The sequence below is a fragment of the Geospiza fortis genome, unplaced genomic scaffold (genome assembly GCF_000277835.1).
Source record: "Geospiza fortis unplaced genomic scaffold, GeoFor_1.0 scaffold11, whole genome shotgun sequence".
Lineage (NCBI taxonomy): Eukaryota > Metazoa > Chordata > Aves > Passeriformes > Thraupidae > Geospiza > Geospiza fortis.
This window is the reverse complement of record NW_005054304.1, coordinates 14,009,560-14,034,148: the sequence shown is the minus strand read 5'-3', so window position 1 is coordinate 14,034,148 and position 24,589 is coordinate 14,009,560. Positions and strand designations below refer to the sequence as shown.

Here is a 24,589-nt window from a genome sequence, read left to right as displayed (position 1 = left end):
GAATAATGTTAATACTTCTTTCAGCTCAGAAAAGGGATTTAGCAGTGTGCATTGACAATGAAGGCAGACAACAGTGTCCTGAGCTGTATTTGATAGGAATATAGTCATTATTTATAGGGCAGTGATTATTCCTCTCTGCTCGGTACTACTTGGCTGTCTAGAATACTGTACCTGGTTTTTGGTCCTTCACCCTGTCAAAACATGAAATGGCAACAAGCCCAGCAGAGGGGCCATCGCGGTGGTCAGGAGGCTGGAGCACAGGCCTGGGAGGGGAGGCTGGGGGAGCCTGGATTGCTTCAGCCTTAAGAAGAGCAGTCTCAGAGTGCCTGACTGCAGCCCCTTCATACCTGCAAGGATACCATCAGGAACATGGGAACCAGGCTCTTCACAGCAGTGGGAAGATGAGATACAAAGGCTGTAACTTCTTATTAGAAGTAGATACAAAACCAGTAGATTTAACAATTAAAAAACAAGCAAAACAGCAAAAATAAGTCCAGCTTTCACTGTGTGAACAGCCATGCAGTGAAACAAGCTGCAGGCGGAGGTTGTGCTTCTTTGTACGCATGAAGAGTACAGCTGGATTGAAACCCTGAGTCACTGCTGATCCTGGCCAGAGGCCCAGGGACCTCCTGAGGTTTCTTCTAACCTGAATGATTGTTTGTTCTGCTGGTTCTACAGATGTACAACTGACCATTCTCAAAACACTTGTTTTAGGGAAGACTGCAAATAAAACCAACTTTGTCATGTACATATGATTTATTTCTAGAATGAGTTACAGTAGCACTAAAAGATAACAAATATGTGACAGCTGTTGTGATCTTGTTTCTTGAAAGATAAGGGTAATACTAATCACAAGTCAAATCTAGCCATGTCATGGGGTCACCTTTAAAGGACATCAGACTCTTAGTTACCAAATACAGTCCTTCAGAGTCTGGGGACCAAACAGTTCAAGTTCAAGCGGTTAATGCAAACCTACTCAGCAGTGTTCAAAATGATAAAAGAGCTTAAAGATGCTTTTTTTTCCTTGCTTGTTTAGTTTCTGGGGACAGGTTGGATGGCGCTTTAAGGACTTGCTCTAGTGGAAGGTGTCCCTGCTCATGGCAGGAGAGTTGGAACTAGATGACCTTTAAGGTTGTTTTCAACCCAAACCATTCTGTGGTGCTACAAATGGGGTTTTTTGGGTGCTTTTTGAGATGTACTGTTTCAGAAACCTGGCACTGCTGTAGAACACACTGGGTAATGAATTGCTAGGAAAATGAAACCTAACATACTTTTTACTATTAAGAGGTATGAAGAAACAGAATTCCACAGCACTGGTAAAACTTGGTTTGTACAAATGGATAACCTGTAACTTTGAAGCTTTTTCTCCTCTATTTAGTGTAGGGATTTAGTCCTTAGTCCTTATGTCTTCTGTTGGTATATTAGTAATCCTAAATGAGGGACTTACCAAATCTCCCTCTCAGGGTCGCGGGAGTAACTACTCTATTTCTACTGCTGAAAATAACTGTATGTGATGTAAATAGTTAATGGGTTTTTTTTATAAAAAAGCTAACATTTACTGCAAGTGATGATGTGATGATAGCGAACAGTACTTCTATAATCCAGCTTTGTTTTACTTGCAATTGTTTAGCATCACAGCAGTTGTCTTCTGGAGGTTTTGGGTAGTGTTGGGCTTGTTTTTTCTTCCTTCCAGCAGCCTGCATGCTGTGAGATGTACATATAGCCTGGAAGAAGGGATAGTGAGATCTGGAATGCTTTCAAAAATCAAAATTAAGGAGAAACCCCTAAAAGGAAGTTTTTATTCATTGCTGTCTAGATAACAGTGGTAACCTGGCTTTTTTAGTTCTAGTTCCATAGGTAGTCCTAAAAATTTAACTGATCAAAATACAAGCTAGCAAAAAATTCTGCCAGTAACTGTGTGATATAGATAAGTTACTTCAAATTGTACTTTGTTTGCAGACCCATTTTCTTCAGTTACCAAATACAGCTGTATCAAATGTTTGATTGATTACCAGCCTTAGCAAAAAGCTTTAAAATAGTACTATCAGAAGTCTTTTCCATTTTGTATATGAAAGTATAGCTTCTCTTAATGTCAGAATAAATCAGTCTCCCTGGTTTGGATATTCTTGTTCAAGTAGTATTTAAACAGCAGGTTAAGAACTGCTTATTTGAAAACCCTGTGCAAATTGTGACTTTTCAGTCCTTCATAAATTATAGAAATTAAAATATTTTGAGAAATGTGCAAGTTCCAATACTGGATGAGAAATACTGTTTGGGAGCTAACTTTATGTGAAAATGACCTTTACATGAAAATTGGATGACTAACAAGCTAAATAAAACTCTGTTATTCTTAAGTTCTAGCATAAAGAGCCAAATGCAGACATGCTTTCTGGTGCTTGTCTCAAAGCTGTGCCCCCCATCAACTATTTTCTTTCAAATGACAGTCAAATGGGGATGAAGAAAACTAAGCACTGCTATGTGCATGGGAGCAGGTAGGAGCTCATGATAAAATATTAGGACACTTCCTCTTTTAACGTCTTGTTAATTTTAAAGATTTTCTTTGAAATTTTGTTCCTTGAGGCAGTTATGATTTTGCTGTAAAGCTGCTGCTTAAGAAACTCTGCTTCTTGATAAGGTAACATTCATTTTTAGAAGGTATAGAAGTGGTTCCAAAAGGAAAACCTTTTCCTAAAACTTGGAGGTATCCCTTATAGCAATTTCATTTATCCTTTTGGGTTACTTGGCCAGTTTTTTGTGAGTTTGAGACTTCCCCAGTAGTTGCTTTCTATTTTAGAGCAATTTAGTATGCTTTTGAGACCTAAATGTTGGCAGGATGGCCAGATATAAGCATTGCTGCCTGGTTGCTGAAGGCCTTTTACTAGGCAGTTTGTGGACATCTTCTGGTTTTGATATGGGGATGTTTTGGATTTGACAAAAAAATCAAATGGATATTTTATCAAAAGGATCATAAGGACAACATGAAGCTAAAAGGAGCCACTTTGGGTGGTGAATGGATATTTGAATTGGGGACAGGAACTTGGCAGAAGAACCTGTGCACTTTTGGGGAGTTCCTTTTACAACCAGTAGCAGAGGATGATTAGGCTGGTGGTGCTCTGTATCTGTCACTTCTCTGGCCAGTCAGATTGGCAGCAAGGGACTGAGAGACTTCAGTCTTTTTCATCGATAGAGTTGCTAATTTCTTTTAGAATGTGGAAGAAAAAGATTGAAAAGGTACTATAAAGGGAAGCACTTACCTACTTACAGATCACTCATCAGATGATATATAGCACCTTTAATTATCAATGTAAACAAACTTTTGGCTCCAGTATGCACTCTGCTTGAAATAATCTTGATGAACCATCAGAAGTGGTAGATCAATATGCCTTACAATCCATTTAAAAGTACCAGGAAGGAACACAACTTTCTCCTGCAAGCTGTAGCTATAATTGTTTTGCTTAATAAGTTAATATGAGAACATGAGCACCAATCGACTTTTTAGGTTCTTATGTTATTGTTCATCTGTACTTCAGATACTCTTTGATCTTTAAGGCTTGGATGACATTAAACATCTGAAAGTAAAATCTTTCACTTATGTCACTAGGCACTAGGTTAGGTATTTGTGGGGAAGAGAAGGAATAACTAAGGTAGTTGGCTCTCAGTTAATGCATAATTCTAATAATGTTTCTACTGCCCAGGATGTAAAATTTACCAGGTTTTGCTGATTGCTGCCTCAGTGGCTGCTGTATGTAACATAATGGTGAGAAGTGGGGTCTTGACTTAGTAGATGAATGTTAGGTACATGCATTCCAAAACATAAGCAATTGGGTTCCGTTTTTATTCACTACTGTCACTAAAATGTTCTGTCATATGCTTAACTTTAGTAGTAGACAGAAGGAATAGAAGAGTGTGTGTGTGTGTGTTAAGAAAAAGACTTGTGAAAGCTGAAATACTATTCTGGTATAGTTTTGAGTAAGGCTGTTGCTTTTGTAGATGCTCTAAAAGAGTATTTTTAGTTGTAGGAAGCAGAGAAGTTCTGGTCTGGCTGATGGGTTAAACATGCCCTTTTCTTAGAGATGCAGAGATCACTATATGATTGGTAGGAGGGATAAAAAGCATCAAAAATCACCACTTGTTTTCTTGGGTGTCTATTGTTTGTATGTGTTGTGTATGGATAGTTATCATACACTTGTTGATCAGGAATTTAGAGAATGTCAGCTAATGACAGTGGATTTCAGAAACACTGCTGGGGGATAAATTTAGAAATGCTTCTCAGCTATTTCAGTTTTATTTATATGAATCTCATATTTGGGATCTGAACTTTTACTTCTGTTTTTCAGTGGTTGGAGCAGCACCCTGGAAATCAGTGAGATTTATGTGCTGACCGTGTTAAATGTCTTCTCTGTTTGGGTGGGATGAGGCTGGAAGGATCAAAACACAATCACTTGATTTTCCAGGCTCTTTGGTTTAGATTGTCCTGTAAGCAGATGGCATGTTCTTAAGCAAGTTCTGTGGTGTATGGTTAGGGAGACTGGCAGCTCCAGCTGCCATCGTGGTGACTTAACTGCACAGAAAGCATGGCAAACTGGCAGCCTGCAGTTGGCATCCAGAGACTTGAGGGGGTAGCAGTGCTGAACTTCTCTTTCAGGAAACACTGAAATAGGAGAGAATCACAATTTACTGGTAGATGGGGAGCAACTTGTACATGGTAATACTATTTTTGTCATAGGAGCTGAACACAGTAAGAAAAGTAGGTACATCACAGCTATGGTAAGTGGTTTCACAGAACTTCAGAGATGGGGAAATGGCCTTTATTTTTACAGCAAGATGTCTTTGCTAGAGATGAACTTCATTCTTTGCTCCTTGTAGAAAAACTTGTTATAAAACACATGCACTCACCTGGTTTTTTAGCTTGCAAAACTTTTATGAATTAGCAAATGCAGCCTGAAATAAATCCTGAGTAATAATGACTCTATTTGTTCCTGTTTAAAAACCATCTAAATAGATTTGTTTTTAAAGTAGCTAAAGGACAAACACAAGTTCATTTGTCATCTGTTCTGTGTGTAGTGTACCATAACTAAGAATCAAATCCAGGGATATATTTCTCAGTTATCTGAAATTTCAGACATTTAGTGGGTATTACAATGGCTACATAAATGCATTTTTGACTTGATGGAATATTCATTTAGATCTAATGAAATTTAATGGAGCTATTTATTGAGTAGATTTTCTAGATGAATCTAAATTAATTTATGCCCTACAAAATTGAATTCTGTAGTACCCTAGTACCCTTCTGTTTTTTTTTTCCCATCACCTGAACTGACAGGATTTGTCTGATGGGTTGTCATTATATGACAGCCCATATTAATATCTATTAATATCTGTAGCAACCCTATGGTCAAAATCAGGATGTTTTGCATAGAATATCTCTAAGCAGTAAAATTCAATGTTGCTGCAAATATGGAGCAAATTTGGATGTTGCTCCAAATATGGATTAATTCTGATAACTGATAAAGCAAGGGATGTCATCATCATTAAAGTCTGTGGATCTTGTCCTTTATAAAAACCCCAAGCCTAAGCTGGTACTAGTTCTTAAACTGATATGAGATTTATCAAGTAGGAGTTGGCTTGAATTATTTCACAATAATTTGCCTTTTGACTGTGTTTCTAAGTAGACTTGGATGGAATTGAAATACTTAAAAATGACTGTTCTGAGAGTATTTTGTTCACTGTCGCATTACTAGTTATGAAGGCCCTCAGTATCTGTTTTGGGGTTTATTTTGCAGATGGTTCAGCTCTAGAAGAAAGATTTGTCTTCACAAATTCCTTTGAAAGCACAATGGATGCATTTTAGAGTTCTGCAGAAGTCATCTAGGAACAAGAACATTGGACTTTGAGGAATAACAGAGTTCAGAGAGCCCAGAAATTGGTCACTAATAAGGCCATACAGCTTGGAAATGAATACCATTGAGACAGCAAAGCTTGAAGAGCACATGGAGGGTCAGCCAAATGAGACTTCTAATGGCTACTCACGACCTACTCTCTCAGTCAGTGAAGAGAACAAAAATGGCACTAGCAAACCAAAGGGCTTGTCTAATGGCTTGCGAAAAACAGCAAAGAAGTATCCTGATTACATCCAGATTGCTATGCCTGCTGAATCTAGGAACAAATTCCCTCTGGAATGGTGGAAAACAGGCATTGCCTTTGTCTACGCTCTCTTCAACTTGATTTTAACAACTGTCATGATCACTGTGGTCCATGAGAGAGTACCTCCAAAGGAGCTAAGCCCTCCCTTGCCTGACAAATTTTTTGATTACATTGATCGTGTGAAATGGGCTTTTTCTGTATCAGAAATAAATGGAATGATACTACTTGGATTATGGATATTCCAGTGGTTGTTTCTTAGATACAAGTAAGTTAGCAATATTTTTTTTTCTCTGCTGTAGGTTTACATTGCTCATTTTGGGTAGAAGAAATCATACAGTGAAATCCTTAACAATATTGTGGAATAGGGCTGGCAGGAAAATAACAAAGGGATAGCTTATTTACAAAATGTTGTAGAGTGTTTATGCCAGATATGAAAATACAGGTTTTCTGATTATTGAATAATGTCTTTGAATTCTGAATTTCTGACACCTATGTTGTACTAGTCAAGTTAATTCTGAGATTGGGCTTTTCAAAGTGTGTTTACTGACCTGGGGGTGTTTAAACTGGGGAAATCATGATGGTGTAAGAAAATCTTATCCAAATTTGAGGAAGAGTTCACTGTCCTCTACAGCTAAATAGAAGTTTTCTCTTGTGTCTTCCTTAAACTACATATATTTAAGTCGAGAATGGGGTTAAAGTATGGGACTAAAAAAAAAGGCCACTGAGTTGAGGCAAACTGCCTGGCCACACCTGTAAGTTAGACTGAGGCCATCTTAAATTGGTGAGAGTTTCACTCTATAAGGAGCTAACAAGGCTGAAAGCTGAAGAGGGATGTTTTAATACTTGATTCAGAGAAGAATCTGTGTGTGGTGAAGAGCTGGGCTGAAGCTGCTCTTTCATTCTAAGAATTCAGCTATCTAATGTAGCTAAAGCTCCATAACTGTTGAATATCCTGCATATAAACTTTGTACTCAATCTGTTTCCCCCCTTTCCTTACTTTCAGATCAATAGTGGGACGCAGGTTCTTTTTTATAATAGGAACTTTGTATCTGTACCGCTGTATTACCATGTACGTTACCACCTTACCTGTGCCTGGAATGCATTTTCAGTGTGCACCAAAGGTAAGAGTCTTTGCTTCTTGCCTTAGTCTCTGCATCAGTCCTGATGGCTCCTTAGATCAAATAGAAGATAATGTTTCAGGTATTACTAAATAAGACAAATTAATTTCAGTTGATGTCTTCAGAAACATAGGTAGTGATAAACAAAAACTTGTGTGATAACAGAGCCTCAAATTGTTGATGAAGTTGGCTGCTCCCTTTCAGAACATCTTAGGTTGAAATAGTGCTGCTACTAAATCAATCAACTTGCTCTGAGGCTCAAGCTAATCACTTTTAATATTGTAGCAATATTTTTTCTTATATGGTAGGATACCCCAGGTCAACGCTGCAATTCATAGCCTGATATGCAAGCTTTTGTTGCTGTATCCCTGTAAAACCCCACACTGTTACATGCTTTGCCTAGTTTCTCACACTTATTTGGTCAAGAGCTATTGCAATACCTGAAGTCAGCTGCCTGTCTTGGTTTCCAACCTGCAAAATGTATAGGAATGTGACTTAAGTTCAGCTGCATAAATGAACTGATACATACAGAAACATGGATGTACTAATAGTTTTACAAAAATATTTTAAGACTTTAATGACACTGGAGTTAAATGGTGACATAAAGGAGTTATTGCTCCCACTTTAGGTTACTAATAAAAAGTTGTAGACTTAAAATTCCTTGGAACAAACTATTGTGTTAGCTGTACTGAAAAAAAGCATTGCCAGTTTAGTGGGGGGATAAATTTGTCACCTCTTGGATAAGATTTCTAGTCTTGAGTTTACAGCATCATTGCTGTTGTCTTGTACATTGAGAGAACTTGGGGATATAGTGGATGAAATAATTCTCTTATGAATCAGTGTCTTTTTGAAAATGCTTTATTTAACTGCCACTATTGTAAAGCTTTAATGACTTTGTTCTAGCAGCTTGGGGAATGACTATGTAATAGACTGTATTGAGGAGTGAGAAGAGGTAATCAAAGGAAAATGCAAATATCTCTGCTGAAAGTGCATTTTGCTAGCATGAAACCAAGATTAATTACTTGAACTCTGGAAAAACAGTTGATGATCATTCTTCTGGATTTTTTTTATATGTGAATAGTTTTCTGATTATGGAAAACAGTTATCCATTTTTCCTGGTTTCTTTTTTCTAGAATTACTTTAAAACAGCTAGATAAAACTGCCTAGTATCTATAAGAAATCAAAAGCTTGTCCTAATACATGCTTTAAAAATGTACATCCTCCAAATACAAGTTAAGTCCTGAATGAGTTTGTAATTAAATCTAAAATGGAGCGAGTTTGAGGGTTTTACTCAGTAGAAATACTGGTCGACTCTGGACAGAATAACAGAATTTGTATGCGAGGTTGTACCGGTTTTTAATGGATTTCATTGGTTATGTCAACTGCTGTGATGAGATCTGACCTTACAAATTTTTAATGTTTACCTTTTCAGTATATTCTGCATTTCATTCTCATACAATGCATATTTTAAAATAGCTTGGGAAAGTATAGATGGAATATAGACTGAATATAGATCGAAAGTATAGACCAAATGCTAGTGTTACCAAACTGATCTTTATCACCTGTCAACTTGGAAATGCATGCTTATTTGTTTAAGAATATGTGAAAGAAACCTGAAGAAAATTAAGATAATTTGTCCTTTTATCCCTGTCTCCCTGACTCTACATGTGTTTGGGCAAGAAGTTTGAGTCACTTATGATACTTCTTTCTGGTGTTCTAGTTGAACGGAGACTCTCAGGCAAAAGTTCAGAGAATCCTGCGACTGATTTCTGGTGGTGGTCTATCCATAACTGGATCCCACATCCTGTGTGGAGACTTCCTGTTTAGTGGACACACTGTAGTATTAACGCTGGTCTATCTGTTCATCAAAGAGTGTAAGTGATTGTACTTCAATGCACTTTCTTGTTCATATTCATTGTACGGGGAAAACTACTGCCCTCCAGAAGTTGTGTGAGTTGTACACAGACTGTATTTATATGGGTTTGAGACACAAATTGAGTGGAAATGGAACTGTGGCTCTGTAATAAAATAATAAAATGGTTAAGGTTGGGAGGGACCACTGTAGGTTATCTACCCCAACCTTTCTGCTCAAGCAGATTTCCATCGAGCACATTGCACAGGATTGCGTCCAGACAGTTCTTGAATATTTCCAGTGAGGGAGACTTCACATTGATGAGGTTTCCTCTCACACTCTAAGCAGGCCTGTTGTCCTATGTTGTTCCTCATAAGAGAGGTGCTCCAGTTTCCTAATCATCCTCATAGCCCTCCACTGGACTTGCTCCACATCTGTCTTGTACTAGGGAGCCTGGAACTCCAGATGTGCCTCACCGGACTGAGTAGAGGGTCAGGACTACCCCCATCAACTGCTGGCAATGATCTTACTAATACAGCCCTGGCTACTCTGCCCTTTTTGGCCATGAGGGTGCTGCTCATGGGCAGCATGGCCACCAGGACCCCCAGGTACTTCTTAGGAGAGCTGCTTTCCAGCAGGTTGGCCCCACCCTGTAGTGGTGCACCAGGTTCTTCTGGCCCAAGTGCAGGACCCTGAACCTGCCCTTGCTGAGTTTCAAAAGGTTCTGCCCATGCCCATTCCTCCAGTGTGTGAGATCTTCTGAAGGGCAGCACAGCACCACTCCTCTGAGCTTTGTATTCTCAGCCAACTTGCTGAGGATGAACTCTGTCCCTTCATCTAAGTTGTTGATGAGTAAGTTAAACAATACTGGGCCCAGTATGAACCTTTGGGTTGAGGTAGACTGTGCCACTGATTAAAAACCCTCCAAGCCCTGCCATTCATCCAGTTCAGTCCACCCTCACTAATTGTTCAGCCTTGAATGTGATAGACTCCAAATCACAGATTTGAGATGTTGTTCTTTGAATAGTATTTAAGATGCTGATTATAGTCTGATGATTCTTAGACTTAAGTCTAAGAATCATCATTGTTGGCCTTGTTTTGTCTCTATGTTGTATTTTAATGCTATTCACATACTCAGTTGTACCAGGAAGGATGAAGACAACCCAGTATTTTCTGGGCTAGTTTCTCCTGTCCTTTATATTATAAGGGATTGGTGCAATTTTATCATGCAAATTTTTGTAATAAGCTCTTTGACTGCTGCCTAATTGTTAGGCATATATTTCACTGAAATTGTGCTCTATAAATGAGAAATGCATAGCTTTCCTTTTTTTACCTCCCATATAATGATCAAAATGTTATCTGAACCAGGCCATAAGCCTATAATTGCACTGAATTAGAGGCTGCTTGTGGTGGTCCTTTTTGCTCTTTCAGTCACATGTCTTTGGTGTAAGATGCATTCTGAGATTTTTATATCTGGCTTAGTGGAGTTTTTGCTCTGTTCTTCTCTTCATTCCATACTCTGCCATTTTTTCTCTTATTCTCTGCACACCACATTTTTCACCAGAATAGTTATTCGTATTTTTAGCCTTGGTATGTCTGACTTTCTCAATGCTGTTTTCATCAACTTCTTGAGATTACTTGGCTTCTTATCTTAGATCTCCATCTACTGATTTTTTTTTTTATCTGCAGGGTTTTGGGGAGAGTTTAGAGAATATTTTTGACACTTGCACCAAAAAGTGGCACTGCAGTTATTGTTTTGCACAGGCCTCTGAGAGCCTACTGGGTAGGCTTGTTGAGATCAGTAACTTTTCTGCTGGTATTGTGTGAAAGTAAAGGCTGACCATTGCCCCACAAGGCAAGAGGTGCCAAAACCTCCCACTGTGAGTGAAATGAAGCCAGTTAGCCTGTCAGAAGTTATGAATGATCATTGTGACACTCAGGGCGTTAAAGAAATACAGGGAGCTTTTCCACTGAGGTGGCTGAAATGCATTTTGAATAGTTTTGTTCCCATTTATTAAATCTTTCATTTAAGAGTATAAATTCATATACTCTCCTTTTCTGTACAGTGTATTTTTTTTCACAGAGCTGAGGCTTCATGCAAATTAATTAAAACCTAAGAATTAAAATTAGTGTCTTTCTGTTTAATTTGTGGTCTCTGCTCAGGTTATATCAATTCTAGAGACTTGAGTTTACTTGAATATAGACTGTGAAAAGAAAAGATTAAATACAACCAAGTTAAATAACCTAAGTGTATGTTTTACCTCAATTTTGTCTCTTCCTCTGCACCCTAAATCCTAGAAATTATTTAACTGGAAAACTTAATTTGACTAGAAAATGGGTGGCAGTGTTGTTTAGCTAACCCATCTTGTGCTCACTTTAAAAAGTAAGAACACCGCAGTAAGTTTGTGTGATTCATTATATAGATTCATACAAATCAAAATGGGATCTGTACCAGTGTGATAGCAGGGGATCTATACCAGTGTGATATGAGTTATGTTTTCAAATTTAGCGGCCTTAAATGAATTTTCTTATCTTTCCCCCTTGCTTTTGTGGATAGCTAGAATAACAGATGACTTTTTGCTGTGTTTTTCCCCATCACCTCCCTGTCTCACAGATTCACCACGTCATTTCTGGTGGTATCACTTAATCTGCTGGCTGATGAGTGCTGCTGGCATCATTTGTATCCTGGTTGCTCATGAACACTATACCGTAGATGTCATCATTGCCTACTATATCACCACTCGGCTCTTCTGGTGGTACCACTCCATGGCTAATGAAAAGGTGAGTGGCCTTCACAATCCATGTGTAGTCTGCATTTGTTACAATTGCCTGAAGGTCAAATCTTCTTAAATATTCTTAATCTCAGAATAAAAAGATGTTCCATATTGAAGTTTAATCAGAATGGGCAATAAGTTTCACTTCATTGTTATTTAAGTAAATAATATTAATTTGTCTTAAAAATATTTTTGAGCTTTTGAGGTTTTAATGCTGTAGTTGATGTATAGAATACCCCTTCTTTGTCTCAGCTTATGAGTAAACAGTAGTTGAGTAATAAAATTTCTGCATAACTGAAATTATCTAGACAGTCTCAAGCTGCATCAAGGGAAATATATGTTGGATATTAGGAAAAAGTTTTTCACACAAAGGATGGTAAAGTACTGGAATGGTCTGCCCAGGTAGGTGGTGGAGTCACCATCCCTGGATGTGTTTAAAAAAAGACTGGATGTGGCATTCAGTGCCATGGTTTAGTTGAGGTGCCAGGGAACAGGTTGGACTCAGTGATCTTGAAGGTCTCTTTGAACCTTGTGATTCTGTGACTCCTGCAATTCTAATGACAATTCTTGTGTAAATGTCGTTAAAGGTACACAGGTACACAGTTCAGAAGGTTGTTGCTGCTGTTGTTTCAACAACACTTTCAAGTAGAAGCATAGCTCTTAAGCCCATTTAGTCTAATTCTCAACTATTACTCATCAGTGGAAACATGACATGCCTGAAAGCACTCATACTGAAAAGTCTTGAGTGCTTTGTTGCCCCAAATTTTCCACTGCAACAAAGCATCTCTTTGTGGTAAAGATGCTCAGTTTGTAGCATGTATTTGGACTCTGATGTCTGTCTCAATTCTGTGTTTTTAGGCTAAATACTCAGAGTCTTTGCAGAAATGCATGCACATGCATTGCATTTTTGCTGTTGTCTTGACTCAGTGTAATTGATTATAAGCCTTTAAACTGACAGTTGCCTTTTCCTCTTTGCATGCTTGTGCCAATACAGACTTTAAAGGTGTCTTCGCAGACGAATTTTCTCTCTCGAGCATGGTGGTATCCAATATTTTATTTCTTCGAGAAGAATGTGCAAGGCTCTGTTCCTTGCAGTTTCTCCTGGCCAATATCTTGGCCTCCCAGCTGCTTCAAATCTTCATGCAAAAAGTATTCACGGGTTCAGAAGACAGGAGAGGACAATGAAAAATCTACCTGAAGAAAAGGGAACAGGTATCTGCTCTGTTTTTTTCGTTTATTTTTTTTTTTTTACCAAAACATTAATGCTGTAACCAAAGTTCTTAAGAAGACTGTAACTGAAGAAGTGGACCAAGCTTCTTTGCAATTGATGGAAAGACAATTGTAGACACATATATTGCATTTCAGATCTTTTCTTCTCATCCGGCTGTACAGACCTATTCTACTCTTCAGTGCTAATGAAATGCACCGCTGATGGGATTTTTGTATTAAAGAAAAAAATGGAGCAGGATTGTGCTTTATTAATGAGATAGAGGTGCCAAAGACCACAGTAACACTTCCATTACTATCACTCATCCACAGAAGCACCCAAAAGTCTCCTCTTCAGAGCTCTGGAGTGCGTAAGGGCAAAAACATGCTAACTTGTAAAGGCACGACATTGGCGTATTGAGGTGTATAAAAAAATAACACAATTGTGGGAAGTGGTTTGTTGCATTATTCTTGCTAATGAAGGTAAGGCCTTTGTGTGACTGGTACAGCTGGAAGCAAGTCTGACTTTTTTACACACTGTGGGTATGAATATCTTAGGGCCCTAAAATACTACTTACCACCGTTAACTCCCATATATTCTACTGTATACCAATTTTTACATTTTTATTAGTAATTTTATATTTAAATAGTTGTGTTACCTGATGAATTTGCAATTCAAAACAGCTGCTAGCATCAGAGCTCAAGGAGCCTAAAATTTTATTTTTAGTAAGAGACACAATTTCAACATCTGAATCTTGAATTACAGCTGGCCTTGTATATATAGCTCTACAGTGCCTGTCAGTGTATATAGATGCAGACATACACAAAAGCACATACCTTAAACAAAATTACTTACTGGAAAGAGTAATCCTAGAGTTCTTGATGCAGGCAGAAGTTGTACAGCTCTCACCTGCTTAAGGAATGCAAGGCCAGGTCCAAAATGGGGCTACATTTAAAATAAACATTTTAATTTTAGTAGCAATCTCTTGCTGAAGCTGTTGTAGCAGGTTTGCTTGGGAGCCGTAGTTCTCCATTGAATTTCTTTGTCTTTTACCTCTTGACACATGTTTCTGTGACTTACTTTAAAAAAACAACCAAACAAAAAAGTTCTAAGATAAAATATCTACAACAGCAGCATTTCTTCAATTACAATGTAAAATAATTTCATATTAAATGACACTGTGGTAGACCTTAAAAATAGATTACCTTTTTTCCACAGGGCTGCAGTCCAGCTAAAATGGCTGTCTAAACAAGTTGGCTGAGAATGGGGGAAACTACCATGGGGTGAACATGCAACAAAACCACAGATTAACAGCTACCTGTTTCTTGTTGGTTGATGTTGTTTTGTATTGTTGTGAAAGCCAAGTAGAAAATTAGCACACCATGTTTAGCCATTTATATTCTGTAATAATTTCTGCAGTTAACTCTATTATTTTCAGATATTCACTAAAACCTAATGAAAAGATAAAACTGCATTGTGTTGAGGTGATACTAATATAAACAAAATGCTGCATATTTTAAGAATGTCTTGAACTGAGTGACAAGTGTGAACACAATTTAAATAATGACAACTTGTTTTTAAAAAGTCCAGAGTTAAAGGTATAAAATGAAATACAGAGTATTCAAATATAATAATTTTCAGTTAAGGGGATCATTTCTCTGAGTTGTAAATGAGAATATTTTTGTGCATTTCAAATATTTTTGTGCATTATCAAAATAATACAATAAAAAGTGTTCCTTTCAATACATTTTTGGAAGAACTTAGTTAAGAAAGAAATTCTGCTGCAGTTTGGTTGTGTTATTTAAAATGAGTTTAGCAGCCTCTGATAATGTGCCCCTGAAGTTGTGTGTATATGGGCATATCTGTGCTTTCATTTACTTGCTTCTAGCAGACCTTGAACAGCTACAAAGCCAGTATCAAAAAACTTTTGGAAATCCTTTTTCTCTGTGATATAAATGAATCTGTTCAACACCAGTCAGTAGATCTCCCGAGATACTTGTTACATCAGTACTACTTCATAGATCATCTTTTTTAAAGCTAAAATCTAAGCTTTGTGATACCTTAAACATGGTCATGTTAATCCACTTGTAGTAATACTATCTTTTAGGAGTTATGAATGTATTTCATTAGTAGTCACTGTGCCTTGAAAGTAGTATGATGAAAAGCACTACCTAAGGAGCTTAAGCAGTGGTTTTCATCTGGTGGCTGAAAAATAAACACTTTGACAATGGGATTTCTGCAATAGATCTGCAAAGTAGGCTTTCTTCATGCAGGATGAGGTGTTTGGGGTTTTCTACACTTATTCCTGTCTCTTAAGGAAAAAAATGTGAAAATGATGGAATAGAACCAAGTAAAGACTCTGCTTTCATTTGGCTGCTGAATTTGATAGATACTTCTATGTAATACAACAGGAAAGTTTAACTAGCAGCTCTAGCTCAAAATACTTGATTCCTATTCTGGCTCAGTCCTCCCTTAAGTACTTAATATTTACCCATTGCAAGAAAGCTCTCCAGGGGGTATGTGTGTGTTTAATTAACAGAAAGCCCCAGTTTTCTATCCTCTCAATAGCTTTTAAGTGCTTTTACCAACTTGGATGGTATAGCTGTATTTGATGACTTTAGACCTATATGTAAGGTGATTAAATGGGGTAAGTAATGATATATTCTAGTTCTTACTGTTATAGTAATGTATCCAATATAAACCACAACTGCTATGTAAAAATTAATAACTGTAACGTCTTGGTGATCCTTGTATGCAAATACCATGAAGCTTAAAGTATAGTTCCATCATAAGAAGCAAGAGATTGCAGTAGGTAAAAAGGAGAAACTTGGACTTCCCTTAGGCCTACCATCAAGTGGTCAGTATATCTGGTCTGTATATGCCCAATACTTTGCAGTGTGTCACTAATTATTTTTTCCTAGTTACAGTAATATTTCTCAGATGTCACATGAGCTGCCCCTTTCCTGGGACTATAACATGCTCCTCTCGACTGAAGAGCATTTACATGTTGAACTTTACAGACACTTAATAAAAAAAAAAACCACTACATTTGTGCACCTATCAGTATGACTTAAATGCTGATAGGCTTTCTTAAAATGCCTAACATAAATTTAAATCTGGATTTTAAATGTTAACTTGAGCTTTTAAAGAAGTGTGCTGCTAAGTGGTCATGCTACAGATGCTTACTCCTAATGCCAGAAATTGTTAACATCTACTTGAAAGCACTGTAAATGGACACCTTTTTCGGTACGTGCTTAGCACTCCCGTGTGGACATGAATGGTACTAACTGTTAGTTATCCTTCACTGCTGTTTTCTTGGAAAGATCGCCACAGGTGGCGTAGTAGCAAAAATAGCTGTGCTAAACATTGCTATGAACCCTAGTACACGATTTGCTGCCCTCCTTAAAAAAAACTGGTTGGGAGAGAAGGAAACGAAAGAAAGTTTATGCTAAAACACACTACCTTCGTGTAATAGAGAAATAAAGCTCAGGAACAGAGACAGAACTGGGAAGTCTTAAAAGATATGAGAGACCATTCTCCTTATTGGATTATTGCAAATCTGCTTACTAGGGTCTTAAATCAGAATCTGTTCAATCTCTGGCTTTCTCTTATCAGTAGTATCTGGCTAGACAGTTTATCCTAAGTTGTTTGGTACTAGCCGAAATTCCTTTTCTCATTTCATTAGATGGGATTTACTGTTCTAGAGACAGATCCATTAGCTTCAGTGCAAGGTGAAGTCTTTCCCATGTACTTTAAATGAACTTTCCCGTGGCTCTATGCTACTTTTTACGTTTGCTTGCAGGATTCTTTTCTGTGTTAGTGGGGTTTTGGTTTTGTTGGTTTGTTGTGGGTTTTTTTTTTTTTTTTCCAATGCATAAACCTTGAATCTTAAAGATTCATGGGCTTGTTTTGAAAATGGGTCCAAGCTGCCATATGGACTAGAACCATTTTGCCTTACTGGCAGATGTAATAGTTGTAAAACTCTATTGTCATTTTGATATTTTCACAATATACATGTTTTATACTTACCTAGAACTCTTTGCATGGGCACACAAAATTAGAGTGATGCTATGAGATTGATTTTACAATGCCTGGAATAGAACACTTCAATACAGAAGTGTTTAATGTCTTAAATTCAGTTACTGAGAATAGGGATCTTAAAAGTAAATACTCCTATTAGGCATCATTCAAATAGGTATTGCTGCTTAAGTACGCATGAGAAAAATATCCTAGCATGCCCCTAGTATGCTTACAAGTAAGCCTTCATGGGCCACTCTATGATGCATCTTAGAATCCAGAGAGAAGTGCTGTGAAACAAAGGCATTTGTTGCAGTATTTATAAGGAAAAGCAAAGAAGATGAAAACACTGAAGTAGATAGTGATCATATATTGCTTTCTGCGTGAAATTGAGCTTAAACTACACCTAACTTGTAAGAAGTGTAGATTTAAATTGTGTAATAGTTGTGAAAAAAAACCCTATAAGGAAGCAGCAGTATTAAGCACATCATTCTGTGGTACAGCTGTGTGTCTGTGCTGGCTCTCATCCGTAATTTACAACATAAAAACAAAACCCAACCCAGTGATAAATGCTTGGAGATTAAAGTACTTAAATATTATTAGCAGTCTTTTATAAGTTGTTCCTACAAGCTGTCACTAATAGTTTCTAAAACAAGAACAAAGTGCTGCAATGCTTAAAACATACTGAAGCTTTTTTCTAGTTGGCTTCAGTTTCCATGGATTTAACCATAAGATTAAATCTTATTAACCTAGAAAGCAACACATGAGGATGTCAGGCTGGATACGGGTAGCTGATGTATTTCAAGGAAACTTTCCAGTTTTGAACTCATCTTTCCTAACTAAACACTCAATGCCTGAATGATTTTTAAAGATGAAGTAACAATACTGTGCAGTCTCTAATGTGTATATGAAATACTGGTGTTGAGGATTCCTTCTTTCTACTGTAAGTCAGTGATTAAAAACCCACAAAGGTTGGAGTTGTTTTCAGTGAAAATTTTTTAATTGCAAAGGACTTGGAGTTGAGCAAATAGCTAGCTGTTTTTTTTCTGTGGCACTTGGCTGTGTACTAACCTTTAAGATGCAAACTAGGAAGGAGGAGAGGGCAGGCCACTTCTTATTGGGAGGAGCAGTGTGTTACATTTTGAATAAAAATTAGATTGGCTGCATGTTACATGCAGTCTTATCTGTACTACAGTTGAAAAAAGATGCTGTATTATACTATTATAGTTATTGTTTGCACTTTTTAAAATGATTCTGTAGTGGTTGACCCAGTCCTTTTACTGGATGACGAGTGAGTATTTTTGTCTTTTACTTGCTGTCTGTATGGTGAAATATAACTGGTTTTTGTTCTGGTAAATGTCAATGAAAAAATTGCAGATCCCTTGGATACAGTACCTAAGGTGTTTTAGGGCGTCTGTGCATGGGTTTCTTCTAGGAGAAATATTCTTCTTTCAAGCTGTGCCTAAAAAAATAATAATGTTAGCTCTTGCCTTTTCTCTCAGCATAATATGATCTTTAGGAGGTTAGCATTTGTGACACTACAAAGAATTACTACAGAAGAATCTCCTTTGTGCCAAATGAGTTCAATTTTCACAAAGTATCTTTGAACTATGTTTGAAGATGACTTTTGGGTTTGTTTTTTTTTTTTTTAATTAAGAGAAAAAGTGGTCAGAAATGAGTCTGAAATAAAAGCATCTCAAGCAGTTGGGGTCAGGCACCATGCAGGCCACATGGGTGTGGGAAGGGTTTCTCTGGCATAAGCAATATTGGATTAAGTACGCAGCAGCTTCCTAGGAAGGCAAACCAGGCTGTACTTGTACAGTGCAGATGGCTGGGAGCCATCTCTACCTGTCCTTTTGAGCTTCTTTTGGACTGACAGAGCAGTGCTAAAGGTGGCAATAGTTAAAAAGTGAAGGTCACTTACAAATCAAAATTATAAATGGGTGAAAAGGCAGATCCCTGTAAAACCACTTATCAGAGAGCTGCATTCCAATTCAATGGAGCATACAATTGTGTGTTACTTCAGGTGTGTGAGTTGTATTTAAGATGAATGGGACTGTTTGCTTTCTACTTTTTTTTTATTAAAGGTGGCAGGTGTGCTGAGAATACCAAGAGGAAATTTATCTCCCTGCTTACTTTTACCTCTGCCATTGAAGTGTTTGTGCGTGAACCTTAAACAATATTACTGAACTCCAACCCCTCTTTACATTTGGAGTAACTTAACAGTGCTTTGTTACTTCTGTAAAAACTGGGTTTGCATTCCACTTGTTTCAGTTTGTTGCCACTCAAAATGCTGCTTATGCTGAAGCCTGTGCTGCTTTAGACTCCTAACTACATCTGCTTCTACTAATTGCATTGTCTAAATGGCTCAGTACAGAAGAGTAGAATTTACATTTGACAAGGCTTCATAATTAATCCTAAAGCCAAAGGCATTCTTGTCAGACACATCTTTGCGCAATTTATACTTGATAATAATTTCAAGTTTTGGAACCTAACATGCTAGGACATACTTCTTTTCCCTCAGGAATCAATTCTTGCTTCTTCAATGTTTAGCACATTTGTTTGTGTTTATTTTCATGATTCAAGAGAGCGTATGTGAGATGTGAAAAAGGTTCTGCTGGTTTTTGAGGTCAGGGTTGTACCAAGGAACCTGAAAGTAAAAGCAGAAATAATGGTTTGATGGTTCTGGTTCTCATGTTTTCCTTGTGACTTTGAAAGCTCTCAAGACTTCCCTAAAAACAGCACAGGGCCTCACTTTGGCTGCAACATGGTTTCATCCTTGTCAGCTGACAGCTTTTCTTGCAGGACTTCTCCTAGGTTGGATCCTAGGTATCCATAGCTCTTTATGTCAATTGGAGCTGTATATCCAACCTTGGAAAAACTAGGCAAGAAAAGGCATTGGCTGCTGAGGAGCCCTCCAAGGTAGTATGAGAAAGCTGTAATGCGTGCATGATAAGATGGCATTGTTCTGTAGCTTCAGGGTCCAGTTCTGCAAACACCATGCAGCAGACTACTGCAATAACAAACTGAGAAACCTTTGGTGCTCTAGTTTCTACTGATCTTTGCAAATTGGGTGTCATTTTCATAGAAATTCTTCACAATTAGCAAGAGTTGGCTTTTATGTTGTAAAACTTTCAGGATGACACTTTATAACTGATACTTTGTCAGGTAACTGAGTATTATGGTTTTCTGTATATGTGCAAGAGATACTAGAGCTAGAGTTGTGATTTGTGCTGCAATCTGTTCACTGTGTTAAAACAACCCAAACCAAAACCAACTATTGCACTAGCTGTACTTTAAAAAAAAAAGCAATAATGGGAGCATCTTGCAGCTTTTCCCTCCAGAGGTGCTGTCTGTCATGGTCACTTCACTGTCTGTCACTTTACCAACTGTGAATTTGGTAAAACATGTTGAAGAAATTGTCCTATGTGTTTTACTTATTTACTTGGCACATACAAGTTGAAATTTTTTATTGTCAGCCTGTGTACTAATGAATACAGGTGGACTATTTACATAACCACCCACATATTTAAAAATCAAAAACCTTATATCTATTTATGGTGCTAATAATCTCAAATATTACAAAGAGCTGTTATTCTCTTATTAAACATGAACAGTAAGAAAAGCTGGTGTGACACCTTTCAATAAAATAAAATTTCTCTACATTTTAAGCCTGTTCCAAATGCTTTTTATATAAACACAACACTTTTCTATTTCTGTTTTATATAAAAATGGCAAAAATAGTATTTTAATGCAGGAAAACATTAGGAGTGTATGTTGTTCTAAATTACATGTCAAATTCTAAATTTTCATACATTTAGGATAGCAAATCTTCTGAAACTGTCTAAAATACAAGAATTTCACTAGGTAGGATTAAGGGACAGGCTGGTAGTTTAAACAAAATAATTCTCTGGCTTCATCATCACTGTTGAAGCCTTGGGGACAGAGGGAGAGGATGTGAAATGGACAAAGCTTTATTAGGAGGTCACTGATTATATAGTGTAGATGTATATTTTGCTAAAACTTAAAAAAACCCCAAACAACTTGTGATGGATATGACCATGTAGCTGTCTAAAGAACAGAAGTGAAACAATATAATTGTCAAGGCAGTCCACAGTAGGACATTATAAAAACATGTGAAAGAACCTTAAACTAGATTGTTTAGGTAGTGAAACAACAAAGTAATCTTCTAGCTTTGTTTGAAAGCTTCACAAGCAACTTTTTCTTAAGATGAAAAACTATCTTGTGCCTTCTGTTGCAGAAGTTATTGTTGCCTTCCCCCCTGCCTTTAGTTGTGATTTTATTGTATATAATGGACAGCACACTTCCAGATCTTTCCAAGAGGCATTTTTGGGCAGCAGTACCTACACTTTCTATCCACAGAGAATACAGAGCCTTTAGTTCTTGTTAAAGGCCCTTACTTGTGAGCTTACAGTTGTGAAGTATCTGCCTGTGACAGGTGTGGCAGTCCTGCTGGAGTCAGCTCCTAGATGAGCATGATGCCCTTAATTCTTCTGGACACATGAACGTGCAGAGTGGGTGCCGTGCCCGGGTGCACTGGTGGCACTGCAGCACACCCCTCTGCTCTGAAAGGGTTGTACCCCAAGCTGCTATGCTTCATATACCAGAATAAATTCTCTTTTATCACTTCTACTAGTACTTCCAGAAGTAAATGGGCTTCTCTAGGATCTATTTGATGGAACTTCTATATTGGTGCAAAGAATAGTCCATGTTTAGAGTAACTTAATTTAAAGCAGAAACAAGCCCACCATGTAGGATAAAACCAGGGCTGGGTGGGGTTTTTGTTGTGTGAAGGTGGGTAGTCTGGTAATAATAGTCTGCATTGTCTTCCTACTTGTCTCCGTGCCTGCTTTTATAGTAGAACCCTTGGAAAAGCCAAAGATTGAACAAATTAATCAATAATAGTCCTAAGCCACATTGAAATATAATTTTCCTGTCTTAATTACAAGATGCTTCAGAGAAAATGGATTGTATTTTTTTAATTTACAAAAAGAGTGCAATACTTACAGAAATATTAAGAGGCGAATGGCTGCATATTTCAATGCCCTGCGAAAACAAAACCTTTATGAGCATGTGACATGCACTTCACTAAAACTGGGGTTTTTTAGCTTTAGCTGCTGTTTTACAGAAACATGTCTCAGTGTACTAGTGTAACTCAGAATTTTCAAATACTTTCAATGTGCTTTTGACAAGGAGAGTGTTTTTATGAATAAAGTGCCTGTGGAAGTAAAAATCCAAAAGTTGCATGCAAGCTCAAATAAAGCATATAAAACCACAGCCCATACTTGAAGAGAATGGGTGCTAAATCAGCAGCTGCAGAGAACAGCTGGTCAACAGTCCTAAGCATTGATAGTGTTCAAAGATTAAGTTTGAGCAAAGATTATGTTGCTTTTGAGAGTTTACTGTGTTAATTAAACTTCCAATGCTTCTGCTTGGGCCTTAACTCTGTAACTTGGTTATCTTTAAGGAAAAATTAGTTCCTTTGAACTATTCTATTTTTAATGCTTTTTTCATTATAGTCTTGACTCTGGTGGGGATGTTTGTTTGCTTGTTATGTGGAGCTATTTTTTGACCTGTTAAAAGTGGAGTCACCAAATGCTTTGATTGCTCAGTTAGGGGTAAAAGAGTTTGAAGAATGGTGTTTCCTTAAGTGTAGGATTAAAGGGGGTGTGTTTTTTATTACACCGATGCTAGGACTGAACAGGAAGGATTTCCATGGAAAGTACTGTAGTGCTAAAGCTTGTATATGTAGTTATTGGAGTATGCAGAATATTAGTAAAGTACTTGGATATGTTTTGCTGTTAATTTCATGCTTTAAAAAGAGGCAATTTGGTTCTAATTTAAATTGGAGAAACTGATTTTAATGTTGCAACAGCTATTATTTTAATTTGAAATATCCACTTATCTACTGGTATGTTAGAGGAAAAGTTATATTTTATCACTTAACATTTTGAAATTAATCACATTTTCTATCAAAATGAATGTGCAATGTAATCTCGGGACATCCTAGAATTGGCTATATGCCACTGAAACCAAACTTTCAGCTGCACACATAGGGAAGGAAGGCATTTTTAAAATCTAGTTCCGCTTCTTGACTAGACTGAGAAGGAAATGGGGCTAGATTACTCTTGTACAAAGAAAACAAAAACAGTAATGTGTTTCAGCTGTGCTGAATACCTTAGCTTCTTATTTTCACACTACAGAATTTAAACTTTTCTGGAGACTCAGATATAAAATATCTTTAGTTCAGCTAAATTTTCATCTGTTTTTATATATTTTTTCTAATAGATGCATTTTATTTGTATACATTGTAATTAGCTGCTGAATTTTTGCCAAATATGGACAAAATAAAAGCTGAATTCTATTCTGCCAGTCTAAATCTGTTCTTAGTTTTTATCTTTTGTTCAATCCATGGCTGGTAAAATGTCCACTTGCTGTTTAGATTAAAGAGACAGTTGCCTTAATTGCTCAGAGGAAAACTGACCTTGACTATTTAAAGCTTTATGTATTTCTGAAATTGCTGTAACTTCTGTATAATTGCAATAAAACCTTTTTAATGCAGTTCAGCCACTATTTTATGAGCAACTTGTCACTATCTTTACTGAATGTTCAACTGTTTAAAAAAATAGTTTGTTTAGCAAAATCCTTTTTATTGGGAAAGCTCCCTTTATTCTGTCCATTGTTTTGTTTTTTGGGGATCACTTTATAGAAGGAGCACTGTGGGCAAAACATGAATACTTTTCTCTGTTAGTGAGGGTATATCAAGAGCACTTACTAAGCCCACTTATGCTGCAGTAAATTATTGGGAAGATCAGACAGTGGCAGTTTATGATGTCTAATTACCTCTCTAGGGGTCAAATTTTATATTGCTGATCAGCTGGGAAAAGTGCACTAAGGTGTTTACTTAAAGGGAAGGGGAAGTTACTTACCCTGAACACCACTTCTGGGTGGGTTTGGGGGATTGGAGTGTTTGGGTGTGTTTTGGGTTTTTGTGTCTGTGTTTGAGTTTTTTATTACTATTTTAGTTGAGGGAAAGGAGGAGATGTCTTTTTCCTCTAAAATTTAAGTGCCTCTCTTCGAAGCCTCACTGTACTGTTTTGCATTTGCCGAGCAGGGGACCTAGAGCTGGGACATGGTTCTGGGTTCGTCCTTGGCTCTGGAAACAGAAAGTTTCGGTGTATTCCCTGGAATTGCCGGATTTTTGTGTTTGGGAACGGGAAAAAGGATCATCTGCATTTCCTTCCCTTCTAAACCGTTAAAAAAATACACATTTGCGTAAGGAGCATCTGAAAGCAAGTCCTGCGGGGGGGGGAGGATCGCTCCCTTTTGTTGTTATTGTTGGGTTTTTTACACGAGCAGGAGAGTGGGTTTATGTTTGATCCTTTATAAACCGGGGCTCAGTCGCGCCTTGCCGTGCGCGGGGGCGGTGTCGGGGCCGGGCCCCGCTCCCCGCCCA

General features: G+C 37.5%; 1 protein-coding gene across 1 annotated transcript in view; it reads left to right on the top strand.

Annotated features, from left to right (window-relative positions):
* The window catches only part of SGMS2 (sphingomyelin synthase 2), a 32,544-nt gene extending 16,052 nt beyond the window's left edge, over positions 1 to 16,492 (top strand). Inside the window, exons 2-6 of the mRNA XM_005418166.2 lie at positions 5,784 to 6,409; positions 7,148 to 7,265; positions 8,983 to 9,136; positions 11,729 to 11,895; positions 12,883 to 16,492. Of these exons, the coding sequence (XP_005418223.1) occupies positions 5,955 to 6,409; positions 7,148 to 7,265; positions 8,983 to 9,136; positions 11,729 to 11,895; positions 12,883 to 13,086 (1,098 nt within the window). The 5' untranslated portion in view covers positions 5,784 to 5,954 and the 3' untranslated portion in view covers positions 13,087 to 16,492. The remainder of the gene's footprint in view (positions 1 to 5,783; positions 6,410 to 7,147; positions 7,266 to 8,982; positions 9,137 to 11,728; positions 11,896 to 12,882) is intronic.
* Positions 16,493 to 24,589: the final 8,097 nt, after the last annotated feature.